Raw genomic sequence first — 19,787 nt, 5'->3', positions numbered from 1 at the left:
TTAATTAAATAAAGAGGGGACTCCCTGCCCCACCCCCCGCAGGTCCCCGCCTGTCCCCAGGAGTCGCTGGCCCACCTGGGACTCGTCTGCACTGTGGGAGGAACAAGGTCCCTTTTGTCCCTGTCCCTGTTCTCTTTCCCTGCACCCCTCCCCCCATAACCCAGGTGACCCAGCACCATTGGGGACCAGTGCGTCCTTTCCCCTCCTCTGCGCGTCCCCTAGCCTGTGTCCACACCCTGCAGGCCAGGCCGGGCGCCCCCCGGGGAGTGGGTGACAGGGACGGCCGCAGCCCCGCCCAGCCCTGGCTCCTGCCCAGCAGGTCGGTGGGGAGGTCACGTGTCCTGCTCGGGCGGATTAAGCCGGGCTCAGGGTTTGTGACCCGGACCAGCGGCTGTGCGGCTGGGAGGGACCAGGGAGCAGGGACAGGGCCGCAGGAGGACGCGGCCTCGCCCGCAGGACCCAGGTAAGGGAGGGCTGGCGTCCCCAACCTGGCCGCCGGGACCTGGGCCACCCCGTGTCCCCGCCCGAGCTGTCCTGCCGGTTCCCAGCAGCGCCACCCAGGGACTCCTGTCCCCTCTGGTGTCCAGGGCCTGCCCCTGGTGGGGCGGGTGGCTGTTGCCAGCATTCGGTGAACCTCCGGCTTCCAGCCTCCTCGCCTCCCTGGCCAGTGGCCCAGGCCGGGTGTGGTCAGGGTCGCCGTCCCCCAGCCCCGTGCCAGGCTCAGGGACCAGAATGACTGAGCAGGGACCCTCCTGGGGCTGGGCACCTCGGGCCTCCTCTTTCCTCCTGCCGCGCAGAGGAGGCACAGCCGCCCATTTCATAGATGAAGAAACCGAGGGTCAGGGAGGGCCTATGATGGCTCAAGGTACAACCAGGTCCCTCCAAGCCCCCCGCCCAGGCTGAGGCTCTGTCCCTGCCCTGGGGCCTCTGTGGGTGTGTGACAAGGCACATTCCCTGTGGAGCCGCTGCCCCTCCCTGGGGCTCCAGAGGGTGGAAGGCCACTGAGAGGAGCCAGGACAGGGACATTCGGCTAGAAACAGCTAGGTACAGTTTTGTTTTGTTTTTGCACCAGGGACTAAACCCAGGGTGCCTAACCCCCGAGCCCCGTCCCCAGCCCTTTTTATACTTTATTTAGAGACAGGGTCTTGCCAAGTGGCTGAGGCTGGCCTCCACCTCATGATCCTCCTGCCTCAGCCTCCTGAGCAGCTGGGATGACAGGCGTGGGCCACCGCACCTGGCTACATCTATCCATCTGTCACCCCCCCAGACATATTTTCATGACCCCCCCCCCATGGCTGGCTCTGCCCCTGGCTGTGGCTCCTTCTGTCCTGTGTCCCCCGCTCTGAGCGGGAACGGGCGCCTCCCCCTCTCTCTGGAGAGCACACATATTTGTAGACGCTGGCACCAGATTTTCCCCGTCAGCAGGATGGGGCAGGCTGCAGCCTGGCACTGGACAAACAGGAGGGACTCTGGGACAGCAAAGAAGGGCCCCTCTGTGCCCAGAGGCTGAAGCCAGAGACCAGCCCCCGGCCCCGGCCCCAGCAATCTGGGTCTGCCGTGGGGGGTGGAGCCGGGGACCGGGCCTGGCCTGGCCTGGCTGCGGGACCTTGAGCCAGCTTGGGCTCCCGACTCCGTGTGGGAGGCCAGGGCGTGTGGCCACCTCTAAGAGAGCAGAGAGTCAGTCTGTCTGTGTGAGGACCCGAGCAAATGATGTCGCTCCTAATGGCCTGTGATATGGGGTCGGGTTTTTGTGGGCCTTAAAAAACCACATTGCTGCAGCCCTGTCCTCCTGGTGGCTCGGGAGGCCGAGGCAGGAAAATCACAGTCGTCCAGTAGCAGAGCTTCAGAGGTTGCCAGTGTACAGATGTTCGGGTTGTACACTGCACAAGAGCAGCTGGCAGAGAGAGAACGCCATTCCTGCCCTGTCTGGCCCCGCAGCTGGCTCCATCAGAAGAGGGTGCCTTTGTCACATTCCCACACCGGGTCCCTGCATGTCCCTGGAGGAATCAGCCCCGACTGTGCCCACCCACAAAGCTCAGGTGCCGGGACACAGGGTCTCTGTGGTCTTCCTGAGCTTAGTTTTCTAGAATCTTCCTCCATGTGTCCCATACGGGTCCCAGCAGAGGGGATCCCAGACAGTCTCCCCATTACAGTCTGTTTGAGCCTCGAGTTAGGGACTTCGCATGGTCGGTCCCCAGGGGAACTGGACCATGTGGCCAGATTTCTGGGCTACAGATCGGCCTGGCTCAGAGCAGACCTGGGCCCACCTCTCAGCTTCGTCTGGCTGTCCCCGCTGCCCAGGGCACCTCTGTGCAGGTGCACACCCTCCCTTTGGTCATCTGTTACCATCCCCCCAGAACTCAACTTTAAAAGGTGCTTATCTCACGGGGTGCCGTGCCCACGCCGGTCATCCCCGCAGCTCGGGAGGCTGAGGCAGGAGGATCGCCAGTTGGAGGCCAGCCTCAGCCCCTTAGCAAGGCCCTGAGCAACTCAGCAAGACCCTGTGTCTTAATAGAAACTAAAAAGGGCTGGGGACGGGGCTCAGAGGTTCGTAGCCCTGGGTTCAGTTCCTGTTATCCCCAAAATTCCAAAAGCTGCGTTTGTGACAGACACTGATTTAGGGACAGGACTCACCGTGGGGTGACATCATTCATGGGCTGACATTTGCCAAGCACCGAAGGCCGACGAGAGCCAGCTGGGGCCTAGGCCGAGTGGTGACAGCGTCACCCCCACCTGGCCAGGTCCCCTGCGTCTCAGGGAGGGGCAGAGCAACCTCCGCTGGGCCCTGAGCCGGCGGTGAGGCGGGCCTGGGGTTCAAGGCTGCCCCCCGCCCAGTGCCCAGGCCTGGCCAAGCCCCTGGGCTCCTCTCCAGGCTGCAGTTCCCCAGCCGGGCGACAGGTGGCGCCAGGCCTGGCTGCGTGGGTGGGCTGAGCCACGCCAGCAGCATGGGGGTGGGGACAAGGACAGCCCCTCACCCACACCCAAGCTGGGGCCCCGCTCAGTTGTCGCCGGCCTGTCTCATCCCCTCCAGAGCTGCCTGGCCAGCTGTGCCCTGAGCTGCTTAAGCCGATCTAAATTTGCCACCAGCCGGACCTGGGGACAGCCCCCGGTGGGGACCTGGGCTTGGAGCTGGAGCCTCTAGATTCAGAGAGAGGCAGATGCTGGCGGTCACTTCGCTGCCCCACAGCTGGGGCGTCCTGCAAATGGGCTCCTGTGTGACACAGGACCCCAGGGACCTCGCCCTTCACCCCTGGGCACCCCAGGGAGGCCGCAGAAGCAGGAAAACCAGCCCCAAACGGCAGCAGTGTCTCTTTTTTTATTTTTATTTACTTTTTCACGATTTATTATTATTATAGAAGCTCTCCCAGGCAGATGGTGGAATGTTCTGGAAGCTCTCAGGCAGATGGTGGAATGTTCTGGAAGCGCTCTCACAGGCAGATGGTGGAATGTTCTGGAAGCGCTCTCACAGGCAGATGGTGGAATGTTCTGGAAGCTCTGCAGTGTGTTGGTTCCTGGAATGGTGCTGGTGTGTCTTTGTGCTAAAAGGATCTGTCACTTTCCGTTTCTCAATGTAGTGAATATCCACCGCTGTGACCCCCACAGGCCATTTTGGTGTCCTCAGTAAAGAGCTTGAAGAGGTGCTGACACCAAAAGGCTTGAGAGCCGCTGGCCGATCTTTAACGAAGGAGCCAGGCGTGGAGGTGCAGGCCTGTCACCCCAGCGGCTCAGGAGGCTGAGGCAGGAGGATCGAAAGGTGGAGGCCAGCCTCAGCAAGTTAGTGAGGCCCTAAGCCACTCAGTGAGGCCCTGTCTGCAAATACAATGTAACAAGGGCTGGGGACAGCGCTCAGGGGTGAAGCACCCCTGGGTTCCATCCCTGGTACCCCCAAAAGAAGAGAACAGGAAAACTCAGCGAGTGTGTTTGAGCCTCTTTTAGAGAGTCCTCCGCATGGTCAGTCCCCAGGGGAAGTGGACCTCGTGACCAGATTTCAGGGACTCTGTCCCTGTCCCTGAGAGGCCAGTGGTCACTAACAGAAGCCAAGGAGTAGAGCTGGGCCCCCGATGGCAAGCAACATGTCACCAGGTGGCTACTAAAGCAACAGAGAATGTTCTGGTAGGTGGCTGCTGTCTGGGAACTGTCCTGGAGGGGCCTGTCCTGGGGACGGGGACAGGTTGCACTAGGGTGGCTTCCGTCACCTCGCTGTCAATCATCGGTCAGTGCCTGTCCCTTGTCGGTGGCTCCTGCACAGGTCCACAGAACCTGGGAGCCAGGGCCAGACCCCTTGTGGGAGAGAAGAGGAGCCTGTTGGCCAGGAGGCCCCCAAGCTGCGTTGGCCCTGGCCGCGTGGGGCGTGGGGCAAAGCCCCCTTAGCTAGGCCATAATCAGCTGTCGTGTGCAGCCAACTGTGGCGCCCGTGATTGCAGGTGACGCTTGGCTCTCCGGGGTCCCCAACCCTGATGTCTTGGCTCTTAACACAGAAATCACAGTCACTGTGGGAACTGTCTGTGGACTGTGGCTGGGACCCACTCCAGGGGACACAGGGCCCAGGGGACCCAGGAGCAGCACCTCCCCAGCCCCTTGGCTCTGGCTCCCAGGGGCCACGATGTTTGTCCCCGTGGACGGCCAAGATGGCCCTTCCGAGTGGCCTTGAGCAAGCAGGTCAGTCCTCGGGTCTGGGCCTCCGCTTCCTGATGGGCAAAGAAACAGTGTCCCCCTCAAGGCCGCTGGGAGCACAGGGCCCCTGAGGCCCTCAGTGCAGGGGCCCTGGTGGGGCAGTGGCCTCCACTTGTCCCCAAAGAGAAAAGGGGTGGCTCACGCCTGGCATTCCAGCAGCTGGGGAGGCTGAGGCAGGAGGATCGTGACTTGGAGGCCAGCCTCAACCACTTAGCAAGGCCCTGCATCTAAATCAAATAGAAAAAGGGCTGGGACAGGGCTCAGCAGTTAGCGCCCTGGGTTCTATCCCTGCTACCAGAGAAAAGATACAGAAAGGTACCCAGTGGTCACTGAGTGTCCCCACCCTGTCCCATTCAGAGCCCCCGTTTGGGGGGATTTCAGGTCCACGTGTGTCACCTTCTTGTCTTTTTCTGTCTGATGTTCCCTGCGCTGAGCTGGAGCTCCGGGGGCCGCGCATGCGCAGCCTGTGCCCCGCAGAGCCCCGCCTCCCCTCCCCCCTCGGCCTCCTCTCCGCCCCCGGCCTCCCTCCTCCCCGCAGCTCCTCCTTGGTTCAACGATTCGCTTTCACACTTGAGTCCACACGGGGACGTAGCAAGCCCCTCAGCTCTGGAGGCTGAGGCAGGAGGATCGAAGGTTGGAGGCCAGCCTCAGCCACGCACCTCCCCACCAGGCCCCAAGTCAAGATGGGCATCACCTCCTCCAGGAAGGCCTCCAGGCCTGGCCACCCCCAGGCAGCAGCCTCTGCCTCTCTGCCAGCTCTCCCTCCGTCCTGGGGATGGGCCACCTTAGCACAGAGCAGAGACCCCAAACTGCAGCAAGCGTCTGCCGCCCCAGGCTCAGGAGCCCCATTTGTGATGACTCCCACATCCATTGCTGCTGCCGTGCCCAGGGCCCCACTTTTTGAGAGGCACCGATGGGGCACAGTGAGCCCAGACTTGAGCCCACATGAGGTATTTCTGGGTCCATCCCTTATGCTGTGTGTCTTAGGGCAAACGACTTACCCTCTCTGGGCTTCAGGGCCTCTGTGTCTTTGTAGAACTCTTGGGAATGAGGCTGACAGCGAGGATGAGCAAGCCCCGTAAGGACAGGGGACAGGGCCCGCACATGCAGGTGAGGTCCCTGGGCTGCCCCACGCGTGACAGGTGTTGGTGAGCGCTGGGGAACACGCACATCCTCAGCTCCAGGTCTGCGCACTTGATGAACTGGGCCTCACACGCGTCCTCTACTGGCCTCTACTCCCCTGCGCGGGTTGGCCCAGTCTGGCCTTCCGCCCTCTGGGACCAGAGAAGGTGTTGTTCAAATCAATAGCGCAACAGAGACTGCGGAGGGAGGGAGCGCGTCAGCCACTTAAAAGTAGCCGGAGTCTCAGGAGCACTTAGTAGTGGCCTCCCTTTGAAAGAGAGGCCTCCCGCACTTGGGATGGAGGAAGTCATCTATTCATTAAGTAGGGGCCCCAGGGCCTGGGCTGGCTCCCCTCTGCTGGCTGTTCTTGGCTGTGAACTCACTGTTTAAAAGTGAAGGCGGACGCGGTGGCACACGCCTGTCACCCAGGGGTCTCTGGAGGCTGAGGCAGGAGGATCGTGAATTCAAAGCCAGCCTCTGCAAAAGTGAAGCCCCCAGCAACTCCATGAGACTGTGTTCCCAAATTAAACCCAGAGCAGGGCTGGGGATGTGGCTCCGGGGTCGAGTGCCCCTCAGTTCAATCCCCAATGCCCCCCGCCCGCCAGCAGATTCTGGGACAGTTGCTTTCTCGTGGACAGCCCTGCTCTGGGCCAGAGTTGGTGGCCTCCAGGGGGTGCACTGTGACAGCCAGCCTTGCGACTCTTTCTGTATATTTTTTCTAGATTCCCTTGACTTTTGACATTCCACCTAATACGCAGATGGACTCCCGTTTTGTTTTGTTTTTTTTTTATCTGTTTAGAGACAGGTTCTCGCTGACTTGTTGAGGCTGGCCTCCAACTTGCGATCCTCCTGCCTCAGCCTCCTGAGCAGCTGGGAGGACAGTTGTGCGCCATTGCGCCTGGCTAGTTCACTGGGTTTTTAAAGTTCAGTGCCTTTTTAAAGAAGTCCTAGGATTTGTTCCCAATAGTGTCCCCTCTTGGGGCCCTTTGAAGCAGTGACCATCTGGCCCAGCCCTCTCTGTTAACCTCCACAGTCCCCCGTGCATCTGGAGCCTGCTCTTGCATATTCAGGGCGCCGGGGTCCTCCCGCGTGGACAGGGGTTCCCCAGGTGGCTGGACCCCACATGCGATGCCCCTACATGCGACAGACTTTTTCTGGGCGGGCTGGACAGGTGCTGGAGGCTTGGTGGCTCTGATTTGGCTCGTGGGGCGGAGGAGGCTGTGCATGTGGAAGGGGCGGGTGTGTCTCTGTGTCAACAAAACTTTATTTAAAAGTACAACAGCTGGCAGGGCGAGGTCTGGCTCTCGGGAGAGACCTTTCGAGGTGTCCAGCTGCCGTGTCCCCTCTGGGTGACAAGCCCCGGACAGGCCCAGGGTGCTGTGGGGAAGAGTGCCCACCCAGCCCTGCCTGGCAGTGACCCTGCCGCTCCTTGGTGACATGAAAGGACCCAGGGTCGGGCCAGGGGGCGTGGCTTCCAGGAGAAGGGACACTAAACTTGACCGCAGGTGGAGAGATGGCCCAGGACCAGGCCACATAGGCCTGAGGTCAGCCACGTGAAGCCACCAGATGTCACCCTGAGAGCTCTGAGATCAGGGTGCCACAGGCCTGTCCCAGGAGACCAGGAGATCCCTGGGGCCATCAGGGCGTTAGAACCCAGGAGGATGAGGACAGAGTTAGCTTGTGGCACGAGAAATGGGCCAAAGCGAGCAACTCAGGGCTGAGACCCAGGGGGGTGGCCCTAAAGGCTCTCTTGCATCCTGCGACCCCAGACACGAACTCCTACTCGTCCCTCAAGACCCAGCCCCAAATGCCCCCGTCGCTGGAGCCTTTCCCGAGACAGAGTTCCAGGTTGTCCCCGCTGTCACAACTCCACACCCAGGGATGGTGGTCACACCAGTGCCTTCTCCCTGGGGCCTCAGAAGACAGGGCAAGAGCAGGTGCTGGTTAGTACTTGCTCAGTTAAATGGCTAATGAGACTCAGAAAGCAAAGGGCCCAAGTGGTGGACATGAGGTCTGTGCAGTCCAGTCCTTTGGTCAGGAAAACTGTCCAGGCGCTCCTGGACAGGGCCTCACTGCTAGCCAGATTGGGCTTGGTGGCGTGGTTCAAGCTGGGACTTAAGTCACCAAGGATCCCGGGGAAGGGCCTCCCTGGGGCCAGGGGCCTACAGAGCGTGCCCCTGGCTCCCGCTGCGTGTCCTGCTTGGCAGACCAACAATACCCGGAGTCGCGGGTGGCAGGAGGGAAAGGGCCAGGCTTTGAGCAGGGCAGCCCAGTGGTCTTCTAGAACCTTCTGCGTGTAGGTCCTTTCATCACCTCCTTAGAACGTGGGGTGGCAGCGTGTCATCCTTTGATGTGGCCTTGAGCATCTCTTCCTGCACTTACTGGCCATTTGTACGTCGTCTTGGGAGACAGGCCCATCCAGATCCTTGGCCCGTTGGGTTCTTTGCTTTCTCTGCTGGAACGTAACGCAGGCCCTCGACCGTCTCTGACTGGCCAATCTGCCCTCCCATTCTGCCTTTAAGGATTTATTTGGTCCCAGGGATTGAACCCAGGGGTGCTTAACCCCGGAGCCCCATCCCCAGCCCTTTTTATTTTGAATTTAGAGACAGGGTCTCCCTGAGTTATTTAGGGCCTAAGTTGTTGAGGCTGGCCTCTAAGTTGCAGTCCTCCTGCCCCAGCCTCCTGAGCTGCTGGGCTTACAGGCATTTGCCACCATGTCTGGCTTTCTCTTCATTTTTAATGTAGCAAAGAAAACATGGGAGCCCAAGGGGAGGAATGTGGCTCTGGGCAGTAAGCGGGGCTCAGCCTTGGGGCGCCAGCCTGGATCTGGGGGCGGCCCTGCCCTCGCAGCAGGCTGGGGCAGCTTGGCCCCTGTCTTCAAATGAAAGCTTCCAAAGGGCACAAGACCGGGCCCCTTCATATTAGTGGCTCCTGTGATTTCCTGATCGCGCAGATGTGACAGCTGCCTGGTCCTCCGGGAGCTGGCCTCCCTGGTGGTGCGCCCCGGGACAGCTGGGTCTGGTGGTGTCTGTCCACGCGCTCGCTACCCAGGTTGTCACCGCTGAGCCCGCCTTCGTGGACCCAGGGACGGGAAGTGACAGGAGATGGACAGACAGATGGGGTCGGGCAGCCCGAAAGGAGAGTGGGACGAGCAGCCCAGTGAGCAGAGCCTGGTCTCCTGTCTGGGCGCCGGCCGGGGTCGCCTGTGCACAATGTCGCCAGGAGGAGCTCTGGGGTGCTGTCAGTACCCGGGGCTGCGGGGGCTGGCCGGGCGAGGGGACGTGTCGTGTGGTTGTGCAGTTTTCCACCGGATCCTCCCCCAGGGTGACGCCGGGTGGGACCCCGCCCTCGTCCCCGGGGCGGGCGCGTCTTCCGCGAGGCCCCAGGCCGGCCTTAGGAACCGAGGCCACCGTCTGCGGAGCAGCCTCGGGTGAGCGGCCGGGTGCTTTGTATTTGTCGTGCGTCGTCGCCGGGAAGGAAGACGTGGCCACTGGGAGGTGCTGGAGCTGGAGCGGGTGCGCAGAGCGCGCCTCCCGCGCCTCCGGAGCTCACGGGACCCGAGGGCGCCGCCCCGCCCGGGATTCCCAGGGCGCCGCCCCGGCCCCGGCCCCGCCCCGGCCCCGCCCCCGGGCCCCGCGCGGCCCCGCCCCCTAGGCTCCGCCCCCACGGCTCTGCACGGCCCGGCCTGGCCCCTCTCGGCCCCGCCCCCGTATCCCCGCGCAGCCCCGCCCCCGCGGCTCTGCCTGGCCCCGCCCCGCCTCTCTCGGTCCCGCCCCCTGGTTCCGCGCTCCCCCCGCCCTTCTCGGCCCAGGTCCTCTCGGCTCCGCCCCTCTAGGCCCCGCCTCCTGGATTCGCGCCTCTCCCAGCCCCTGGGTCCCGCCCCCTGGCTCCGCGCTCCCCCCTCCCCTCTCGGCCCCGCCCCTCCTCTCGGTCCCGCCCCCTGGCTTCGCGCGTCTCCCGCCCCTCGGCCCCGCCCCCGCCGCCCTCGGCCCCGCCCCCTCCGTGGCCCCGCCCCTCCCGGGCCACATTCCTCCGGCCGGGACTGTCGCTGCGCCAGGCGGGCGGCGGCGGAGGGCCGGCTCGGCTGACCTGGGATCGACACCGGGCCCGGAGCGGCGGGAGCCGGCAGGCCCTGGGCCCGGGGACGCGGCGTGGTCCCGCGGCAGGAAGCCGGGCCCTCGGGCCGAGGGTGTGAGCCTGGGAGCCGGTGGGCCGCGCTGGGCCTGGGTCCCCGCTCCGGCTGGGGCAGCGGCCGCCCGGCCGCCATGTGGTGCCTGCATTGCAGCTCGGAGAGGACGCAGTCCCTGCTGGAGCTGGAGCTGGACAGCGGGTGAGGCCGGGCGCGGGGGCGAGGGCAGGGCCTCCTGGACAGTGGCCGGGCCAGGGACCCCCGTGTTCGGGGTGTGACGAGTGGGGTGGGCACTGTCTGGTGGCCAAGAGTGCCCGCAAGAGGGGACGCCCGCATGGGGCGCGAGGGTGCCCTTGCTAGAGCCGGTGTTGCAGGGTCGCCGGCTGGACCTGTTCCTGGGGGACAAGGGAGGGATCTGGGGACCTCTGTGTCCGAGTTGCCCTCGGGGACCCCGGGTGGGAGCTGCTGTGGGTGGCCGGGTGGCAGAGCCAGAGGCGGATGTGACAGAAGTTTGTGGCAGGGCGGGGGGCGGGGAGTGGGGGGGCCGGGCTCTGTGTCTGGTGGCAGCCAGGGAAGCTCCTGGGGCTGTGTCCATGGGAGACCCTGGGCTTGTCCCTGAGTTGTGTGTCCAGCTCATCGGGGAGACCCTGAGCAAGTTCAAGTTGTGGGTCACGTTCCAGCTGTGCCAATCCGTGGGGGCTTGGGGACCAGGCACCTGGCAGGGCCACCTGCGAAGGTGCGGGACCTCAGGTTTGCGTGCGTGGCTGCTGTTTGTGACTCGGGGTGGCCTGGTTGGGGGTTTTGTTTGCACGCAGGGGCCAGGGGGCCTGTCATGGCCGGGGCTGGAGCTGGCAACTGATGGCCGCCCTGCGAGCTGTGGGCGGCTGGCGGGGCCTGAGCGGCTGTCTGTGAGCAGGGTGTGTGTGCGGGGAATATTGATTTCCTCTCTCCCTCGCCGGGCAGCTGCCCCCTGAGCCGCCTGCGGCCCCTCCAAGGATCAGGGGAGGGAAGTGAGGCCGCAGGTCTGCAAACAGCCGTGGCTGTGTCGTGGCTGTGTTGGGTCCCCGCTGGGGGAGGCCCACCTGGAGCCTTTTGATCTTTTGAGTTCCAAAATTCTGCAAGCGCAAAAGTGCCTGGCAGTTGCATGAAGACCCTGCAGGAGGTCCCCTCGGTCCCCTCCCCATCCCAAGTGCTTGGGGCTCTGTGTGGGGTGGTGCAGACAGGGGGGCGGTTCCCTGGATCGGGGCGGAGGCCAGGCAGGCTGCAGCTGCAGGACCATCTGTCTGGCATCAGTGGCCCGGGCTGGGGCTGGGGGTCCCCATAGCCTCACCCCCCACGTGGCGGCCACCCTGAGCAGCCCTTCAGCTGTCGCGCTCTGTCTGCGCCTTCTCCTCCTGTGACCATCACCCTCAGGTGGCAGGGGAGCCACAGCTGGAGTCCTCATCAGCACCAAGACTCGCGATTATGGAGTACCTACTGTATACTCGAGCTTGCACCAGGCCCCAGGGACGCAGCAGGAGGCTCCGTGTCTTTGTTCTGTGCAGCCCGCGGTCCAGGGAGAGCAGGCGACCGCCACTGGGAAGCCACTTGTCCTGGCTGGACTCCTTCACGCCTTGGATGTGAAGGAGACTAGGGCTTTCTGCCCCTCCCTGAGGACTTCCCCAGGCCACCTAGCGTGTCATTGAAACCACTTCTTGTGTGGGTTCCGCAGTCCCACGTCCCTTCTCAGAAGTCCCTTGGTCTGTGCTCTAAGCCCTTCCAGCTGCAGGGAGTTGGGGGCCTTCTGAGTCTGGGCTGCACATGAGCCGTTGCTCCCCGGTGGCAGGGGCCAGGCCAGGTGTCCTGGGGCCGGAGAACCCCAGGACTGTGAGCGAGCTGTGCTGATATTTACCCAGATCCAGCCCAGAGGCGCGGGCAGGCAGGCGGGCAGGCTGCAGAGTCACCTAGTGGGGGCTGGGCACTAGGTGTTTCTGGACGGCATTGGCCAGGCCTCCTGTCTGTGCCTGAATCAAGGATTTTTTTTGGTCCTGGGGGGGGCCCTGGGGATTGAACCTAGGGGCTCTTCACCCCTGAGCCCCTCCCCAGCCCTATTTGGCATTTTATTTAGAGACAGGGTCTCGCTGAGTGGCTTAGGGCCTTGCTGTTGCTGAGGCCGGCCTCCAACTTGCGATCCTCCTGCCTCAGCCTCCCAAGCCACTGGCATGACAGGCGTGGGCCACTGTGCCAGCTGTGTGAAGCGTACTGTGGCTGGATTCTGCAGAGCGCGGGCTCCTGGTTTTACCAGGAGAATCTCTAAGTCCAGGGCACCTCAGCGATCGATCGGGATTGACTGTTGCCGCTCCTCCGCGGGCCTCTGAGCAAGGCGAGCCCTGGGGTTCCGCGGTCAGAGGCTGTGTGTGTTAGTCCACGTCAGTGTCCTTCCCAGCTGTGCTGAGCGGCTGTATTTTCTTCCTTCCTCTTTTGTAAGTTTCCTCTGGATTTTGATGACACATGGAATGTCGGTCCAGTGAGCTCAAGAGGCTCGGTGACCATCGGCAGTGTCCCGTGGGCTGGGCGCCGGCTGGAGGCCTGGGGAGAGGCGGACGCGCGCGTGTGGACGGGGGAGGGCGCACAGAGGCGGGGGTGTGATTTGTCATTGGGCCACGAAAGCCAATCTTAGTGGCCTTAGAGGCCACCCCAGCTCCCGAGGAACTTACTGGTGTGGCCTTGAGGCCCCGCTGCTGTCCATGTGAGAATTACACAGAGCAGGAATCCATGACCACGCAGTGGGACTATGGCCGGGCGCCACCTGGACCCACCACTGCCCTAGCTGCCATGGCCAGACCCGAGCACACCCACCCGCACTCTCCTGCGCTCCTTTATCCACACGAGGCAGTTTTAATGAGCACCTACTTCATGTCAGGCCCTGGGCCAGTCGAGAGACCATAGCGTATCCTGAAGCTGCCCCTCACAGAGCCCGGGTCTTGTGGGCCACTCGGAACCCTGACTCCTTCTCTTCTCAGCTGTGCGGCTTTGGCCATTTCCTTCCCCGTCTGAGCCTCGGTTTTTCTCATCCATGAAATGGAGCCAGAAGTGACTCCCCGGGGCATGTGCGGTTCTCCTGGTGACCTATGTGTCCAGGTGCCCAATATCTGGTAGCTATTGTCACCACCGTTGTGATTGGCCACCTCTGTGGCTTCCTGACGCGATGACAGTCCCTGGTGGGACCCTGCAGAGCGCTCCCTGGCCGTGTCCCCTCTTTGTGCAAAGGTCACAGTAGTGACCATCCGGGCGGTGGCCGACATCCGCGCAGCCTGTGGGAGGGTTGTGGTTCCCCAGGAGGCGCAGCAGGAGGGACGTGGGCTGTCCCTGGGCTTCAGGGGGGACATTGTCCAGGCCACTGACCTCCGAGGCCCAGGGCTGGGATGTGCAGTGTGTGGCTTCAGGACCGCGCTCTGCCTCCCGTGCCGTGAAGTCATCGTCCCAGCCCACGTGCTGGTTGGTGACGACTCACGGGGCCCTCCTGGTGTCTTGTCTCTCACCCCAGGGACCCCGAGGGACATCTGGGACAGTGTCCCTTGGTCCCCAGCACGGGTGGCATTTGTGGGTATTTTTCAGCCCCTGCTCTGCACAGAACAGTGTTCTGGGACCAAAGCCACTGTCCCCTGACGCCCTGAGGGATCAGTGTAGACACGAGACAGGTTCTGCCAGGTGAGGAGACCCAGGGCCAGGCGTGTGACGTGAGGACAGGGCGTGTGGGTGCTGGACACAAGCCCGCGGGAGGACAGAGGGATCCTTAAAAGGAACAAGGAACATTCAGGTTGTCCCAGATGGGAGGCCCCAGGCGCCTCTGCCCCAGAAGACACTTTTTAAGCAGCTGAGGCTGGCCTCCGACTTGCGATCCTCCTGCCTCAGCCTCCTGAGTCCCTGGGATGACAGGCGTGGGCCACCACCACAGCGGCCTGAGTCCTGGTTTAAAGTGAGAAACCAAATGGTGTTTGGCTTCCTGTTTCCGCCAGCAGGCGAGGTGGTGTGAGCGTCAGAGGCAAGAAGGTGAAAAGCCATTAACACGGGCCCTTAGGGTAGGTGGTGAGGCCCGCGGAGGCTGCCTGTCGTTATTTATTGGTTTTTTTAAACGGTTCTCACTGAGCTCTGAAAGCTCGCCTTCTCCTTTGCGAGGAGGCTGGTCCGAGCTGGCCAGCCTCTGCCTGGCCTCTGTCTGGCCTCCTGGGCCAGCTTTCATACCTCAGAAGAGGGAGACCTTCATGACCCCTGTGGTCATTTGCAGAAGGAGGGTAGAGGACAGAGTCCGCGGCCAGACGTCCACAGCGCTCACTCCCCGCTCGACCCCGCCTGCTTCCCAGTTGGCCTCTGATCCTGGCCTCCTGCCTTTCACCCTGGGGTAAGGGTGCTTGTGGACTTGGCCCGGGCTAACTGTGTTTATTCTTTTCTTTTTGGTCCCAGGGATTGAACCCAGGGTCACCTGACCACAGAGCCCCGTCCCCTCCCCAGCCCTTTTGGTATTTTATTTAGAGACAGAGTCTCTCTGAGTTGCTCAGGGCCTGCTAAGTGGCTGAGGCTGGCCTCCACCTTGCGATCCTCCTGCCTCAGCCTCCCGAGCTGCTGGGATGCCAGGCGTGGGCCACGGAGTCCAGCAGAACACTGGGTTTTCACATGAGACCTCCAGATGTCACAGTGTCACCCACATGTTGCAGTGTTTTAAGTACAGCCCCGTTCAGCCCCACGGAGCAGGCTGTGAGCCACACTGACCAGGCTGGCTCAGCCCCAGGCTGCCACGCTGCCAGAGACCTGGGGTGCTTGTCCTTTGGCGGTCCCTTGATGTCCTCGTGAGGGACGGGGTGCTGGTGGGTGCCAGGCCTCTGGCCAGCTCTGCTGGGGGCGGGGCCCGGGGTGCAGGACAGATGGCCCTGGGGAGTGAGAGGCTGTCGCTGGGGTGGGCTGGGGAGTGGCTTGGCTGGGCCCTGGCTGGGGGCTCTGCTCCCTGCGACGGGCGGCTGGGCCCTGGGGCTGGCGGGCACTGATAGGGACTGCCGCCCAGCAGCGTCCACAGACGGGGCCTGGCAGGCGTCCCCGGGCACCCCACCCAGGGCCTCCCGCCGCCCCTGCTAGCTGGCCCCGCGCCCAGGGAAAAGCAGGTGCTTGCCAGGCGGGCGGGGGCTCGGCTCCCACTTCCTGTCCCCGGCCCCACCAGCGCCTGGCCCAGCCTGGTGGCCTCCCTGCCCCCCGGCTGCTGGCCACATTTACTCACAGCCAAGACCCGCCAGGTCCTCCCCCCGGGGGGCCTCTGAGGTCAGAAATGAGCTGGCTTCTGAATCCTCCCTCCTGGGCCTCTGGTCCATCAGTGGGAATGAGTCAGAGCACAGAGAAGGAGCCCATGGCTCCTGCAGACACACAGCCTGAGGGAGCTCAGAGAAGGTGCCCTTGGCTCCTGCAGACACACAGCCTGAGGAAGCACAGAGAAGGTGCCCTTAGCTCCTGCAGACACACAGCAGTCTGTGTTTAGGGAAGTGAGGTTTGGCCCTGGCGGATGCTGTTGGCCAGCCCTGGGCTCCCAGGCCACAGAGCCCTCTGCCTCCTGCCTCCTGTGTGTCTGAAGAGAGCAGCGCTCTGCCTGAGGACGCTGCCCAGGCCTGCCCTGAGACCGGCCCCTCCCGGCTTGGCAGTGGCCCCGCCAGGACTCCCCTGGGCACGGCCTCACCTTGCCACGTCAACAGCGGCCCCTCTGTGCCCGGGGAGGCTCCAGCCAGAGCACAGCAGGCCGGGGGCCTGTCATCGCGACGTTGGGGGCGGGAAGTGCCACACGGTCCCAGGGACACAGGTCAGCCGCCCCCCCACCCCTCCCCCCAGCTTGGGGCGCCCCAGGACCACATCTTCTTGGTGACTCTCCAGCGGCCGAGAAGCCTCTGTGTGCCCAGCTGCTGTCCGCCTGCCCTGTCGCCCGGGCAGCCGAGGGCCAGGGCGATGCCCAGCCGCTCAGTAAGGAAAGCGCTAAAAATAGCCTCCCCTGGGGACACCCATTGTCCTCAGTCCTATATTTTTCTCTGTATATAAAAGCCACTGCCGGAGGCCCCGGGGCCTGGTAATTAAAGATGTCACTGTGGCCCGGGAGGTGGAGTGGTGGCACTCAGCCTGGCCCGATTCCTGCCCCGCAGACGGTGGACAGTCAGGCAAGGGGCCCGGGGAGGGGTCCTGGCTGTGCCCTGGAGTCCCGAGGCCTTCCACAGAGGCCACAGGCTTAGGGTGACCACCGGGACCCAGGGCGGGGGTCATGCCCACTCGTCAGCTGGGCACAGGGCCAGGGGACCCCATTCCTCCCGCTGTTCCATTCAGACTCCAGGCTCCTGGAGCAAGCCGTGCCTGAACCCCACTTCATGGGGCATCGAGAGAGAACACCAGGTCCCTGTGGGCACAGGGATTCCCGAGGGTTTTGTCCCCTGTGGGAGGAGTCTCAGGCCAGCCCCTGCCTCCTGCCATCTCTCTGCTCCTGTCACCATCCGCACGCGCCCAGTGTCTTCAGCCTCCAAGCCACAGCCCTTCCCTGGAGCCCCAGGACCTCAGCTGTCCCCAGAGCCGCCCCCCTTGCCTGGCCCCTCCCACAGGGCTGACCGTCCCCAGAGGCCAAGTTCCCTGCAGAGACTGCCACTCAGCCCAGAGGACGCACTTCCAAAGTCTTTTCTGGCCTGGTGGCACAGCCCGGGCTGTGTGCGTGAGAGTCCAGCTCCAGAGGGCTGGCTGGTGCGGTTCAGAGTGGAGTCATCGGTGGCCTCTGGGTAGAAGGCCGCCCTAGGCATGGGCATGGCATGTGCAAGGGTCCTGTGGTGGGAGGTGCCAGGACTAGAGAGGGAAGCCGGAGGCCGGTGGCTGCTCTGGGCAGCCCTGGGAGGCGGGCCGGGCGAGGTCCTGCACCGTGTTCTGGTCACTCGGGGGCCGGGCCACTCACTGTGTCCTCTCGGCAGAGCCCACAGGGGGACTTCTGGAGTGTCCACAGAGGCCGCCAGCTCCTTGGTTCTGAGTGTGACGCACCCAGGGTTGGGGAGGGTGTCCCGGCCTCGGGGCGCAGGGACACTCAAGCCATCAGCCTCTCGTGTTGCGTGACTCTGTCCCCAGTTCCCGCGTCCCTCCTGGGGGTCCCTGGTGCTGTGCTCCAGGTGTGCCATGCCCGCCCTCGCTCGGAGGACATGCTCTGAGGTCCCTTCGTGTCCTCCCCAGGCCCTGCCCTGGTCTGTCCCCCCCTCCCCCACGTTGGGGCCTGGAGGTGACACAGGCTTGAGTCCTGTGCAGAGCAAAAGCATCATCACCTCCTCTCTTCTGGGTGATCAGCCTTGGTTAATGTGGCCCAGGCCACCAAGAGAGACACAAAGCCCTACGTGAGGGCTGGACCTGAGCTGTCCCTGCCTTATCTGGTGTCCCTTTCAGGAAATCAGACGCCCGGACCCAGGAGGGCTAGAGGCGAGCGGGGACAGACGTAGGTCAGAAGGCATTTTTGCTCTGGCCTGGGCCGGCCCCTGGCCTGAGGCTTCTGGTGTGGACATTGAGCCACGGACGGAGCTGGAAGGTCACCTGCGTCATCAGGCCGGGGCCAGCCTTCTTGGAAGGGGGTGGTGTCATCAAGTGATGTGGCCCAGGGGCAAAGCCCAGCCCGCTCTGCCCGATCTGGCGGTCCCTGCTCCCGCCACCTCCCAGGTGGTGACACCCGGCACAGCTGGCTCACGGAGGAGTCCCAGATGGTCAGCCCCACGTCCATGCTGACCGTGTCCCCAGCCGCTGGCTCCCTTCCTCGTGAGTCCCCAGCCCTGCGGTGTCACAAGTCCTCACCTGTGGTGTCGCGGGGACAGTGGCTGGTGTGGGGACCCTCTCGTGAGGACCTGGAGAGCCCGGGCTCCGGTGCCCTGTGCGTGTGCCCCGCCATCCTGTGACCTGCCACCAAGGGAGGCCCTGGGGCCGACCCTGCACCCTGAGGCCCATCGGGCCACCCTCACGCCCTAGCTGTGCCGCCCTGGGGCGGGCACTTGACCTCTCTGTTCCTATAGGACTGAGTCTCATGGGAGCCGGCCATGCTGACCACTGTGGACACTGAGAGGGGTCCCCAGCTCCCCTGCTCCCCTGCCCGGGCCCAGAGCTGCCCTGGGGGACATTCTGGCTGAGGGGAGTCGCTCTCGACCCCACAGCCCCTCGCCCCGACCCCTGCCATCGAGTGGGGCCGCCCAGCCCGGGCTCCTGCCGTCCAGCCTGTGCCCGTCTTGGACATGGTCCCTCCTGTCCTTGGCCACTCCTGCCTTTGCTGGAAGCCGGGGCTGGTCACGGTCCCCCACCGCTGTCCCCCATTGTCCCACAGCCACAGGGAGAGGAAGCGGGCAGCGGTGGTCCCTGGGGACCCTCGTGGGACTCCTTAGAGGTCAGGGGGCACAGGGGACCCGTGGCACTGGCGGTGGGGGACGTCCCCTTGGCCCCCGTCCTTAGGGACCTGACAGCTGTGGCTTGCACACCTGGTGACAGCGCTCACTCCTGAGCCCCTTCCTCACCTCGGGGACCCCGTGGGGCGTGGCGTCCTTGGCTAAGGAGAGCCTCTGGTCACCGTGGACGGTGACCACCCAGTGCCTCCCTCGGGTGGCGGTCCCCGCTGCTCTGGGGGCCATCTCCGTCTCCCCACTGGCCCACGATGCTGCTGGGGACCCTGTTCCTGGGGACAGGGACGAGGTGACATGACTGTGCCAGCTTCCGGGGCTTGGGGACCCGTCGCCGTCCACCGTGACCTGACCCTGGGGCTGGTGGCTCGTGTGGCTTTTGGTGGCTTCTCTGGCGGCTCAGCTGGCAGTGGCTTCCCTCCATCTTCCCGCGACCCAGACCCATCCCCCGCCGCTGGCCTCGTGTCCTCGATGTGGGCGGGGCCACCGGGTCACTGGTGGCGCAGGGCCTCAGGTCCAGCCACACCCGTGACGGGGCAGCGTCCTCGGGCCACCTCCCTGCGCCTGGGCGTCCGTCCTGGGGGGAATCTCTGGGAAGGGCCCCGCACCCGGAGCCTCCTCTGAGAGCGTGGGGCCGCCCAACTGCCAGAGAACATTCCAGAAGCTCTAAACTGCCGGGCACCGCCAGGGACCAGGGCTGTCCTGCCCGCGTCGTCGGAGATGGTCACTGGGCTGCTGTGGAGGATGCTCATGGGGCCGTGGAGGGACATCTGATGACGCAGACTTGGGGACAGAGCTCTGCAGGGGCCTGACCTGGGCGGTGAGGCTCAGGAGGTGGGAGGCCGGGGCCAGGGACCGGGGCAGCTCTGTGCCCCTCCCCAAGTCCACCTCCAGGACCCAAAGCCACTCAGCCCGTGTCCCGGGAACCCGAGTCAAACATGCGCGACCGCCCAGTGAACGCGACCCCGTTTCCCTGGGTCCTGGAGGTGGAGACCGCTGGGCCTCAGTCCCCGGCCTCCTGATTGATTTTTTTGTTAGGGTCTCACTCAGTTGCTGAGGCTGGCCTCCAACTGGCAATCCTCCTGCCTCTGCCTCCCAAACCACTGGGATTATAGGCATGTACCACGGCCCTCAGCTAGGAAGCCCCCTGGGGATTGAACCCAGCGGCCCTCCACCATGGGGCCACCTCCCCAGCCCCATTTTGTATTTTATTTAGGGACAGTTATTTAGGGCCTCACTTTTGTTGAGGCTGGCCTCCAACTTGTGATCCTCCTGCCTCAGCCTCCCGAGCCACTGGGATGACAGGCGTGAGCCATTGTGGCCAGCACGAGCCTCATTTTAGAGCTCCAAGTCTCTAGGACATCTGCCCCTCTGCCTGGGAGGGAAAGAGTCACAGTTACATGACATTTGGGACAGTCCCCCTCCCCCCCAGGAAGACACGGGGCAGAGTGGCCTCC

The 19,787-nt window shown here is 63.9% G+C and overlaps 1 protein-coding gene across 5 annotated transcripts in view; it reads left to right on the top strand.

The window, feature by feature from the left end:
• The window catches only part of Iqsec1 (IQ motif and Sec7 domain ArfGEF 1), a 74,635-nt gene that overhangs the window by 29,913 nt on the left and 24,935 nt on the right, over positions 1-19,787 (top strand). Inside the window, exon 1 of one of the 5 annotated variants that reach the window (XM_078033377.1) lies at positions 316-463. The exons of 3 other annotated variants lie outside the window; for them this stretch is intronic. Coding sequence is in view for 1 of the 2 variants with exons in the window: in XM_078033376.1 (XP_077889502.1) it covers positions 10,062-10,126 (65 nt within the window). In the remaining variant the exon portion in view is untranslated. Of the gene's footprint in view, positions 1-315; positions 464-9,818; positions 10,127-19,787 lie in introns of those variants that run through there. One more of the 5 variants, XM_078033376.1, reaches the window with a different exon arrangement.

This window comes from Ictidomys tridecemlineatus, chromosome 16 (assembly GCF_052094955.1).
Source record: "Ictidomys tridecemlineatus isolate mIctTri1 chromosome 16, mIctTri1.hap1, whole genome shotgun sequence".
Taxonomy (NCBI): Eukaryota; Metazoa; Chordata; class Mammalia; order Rodentia; family Sciuridae; genus Ictidomys; species Ictidomys tridecemlineatus.
This window is presented reverse-complemented; position numbering and strand designations above follow the sequence as displayed.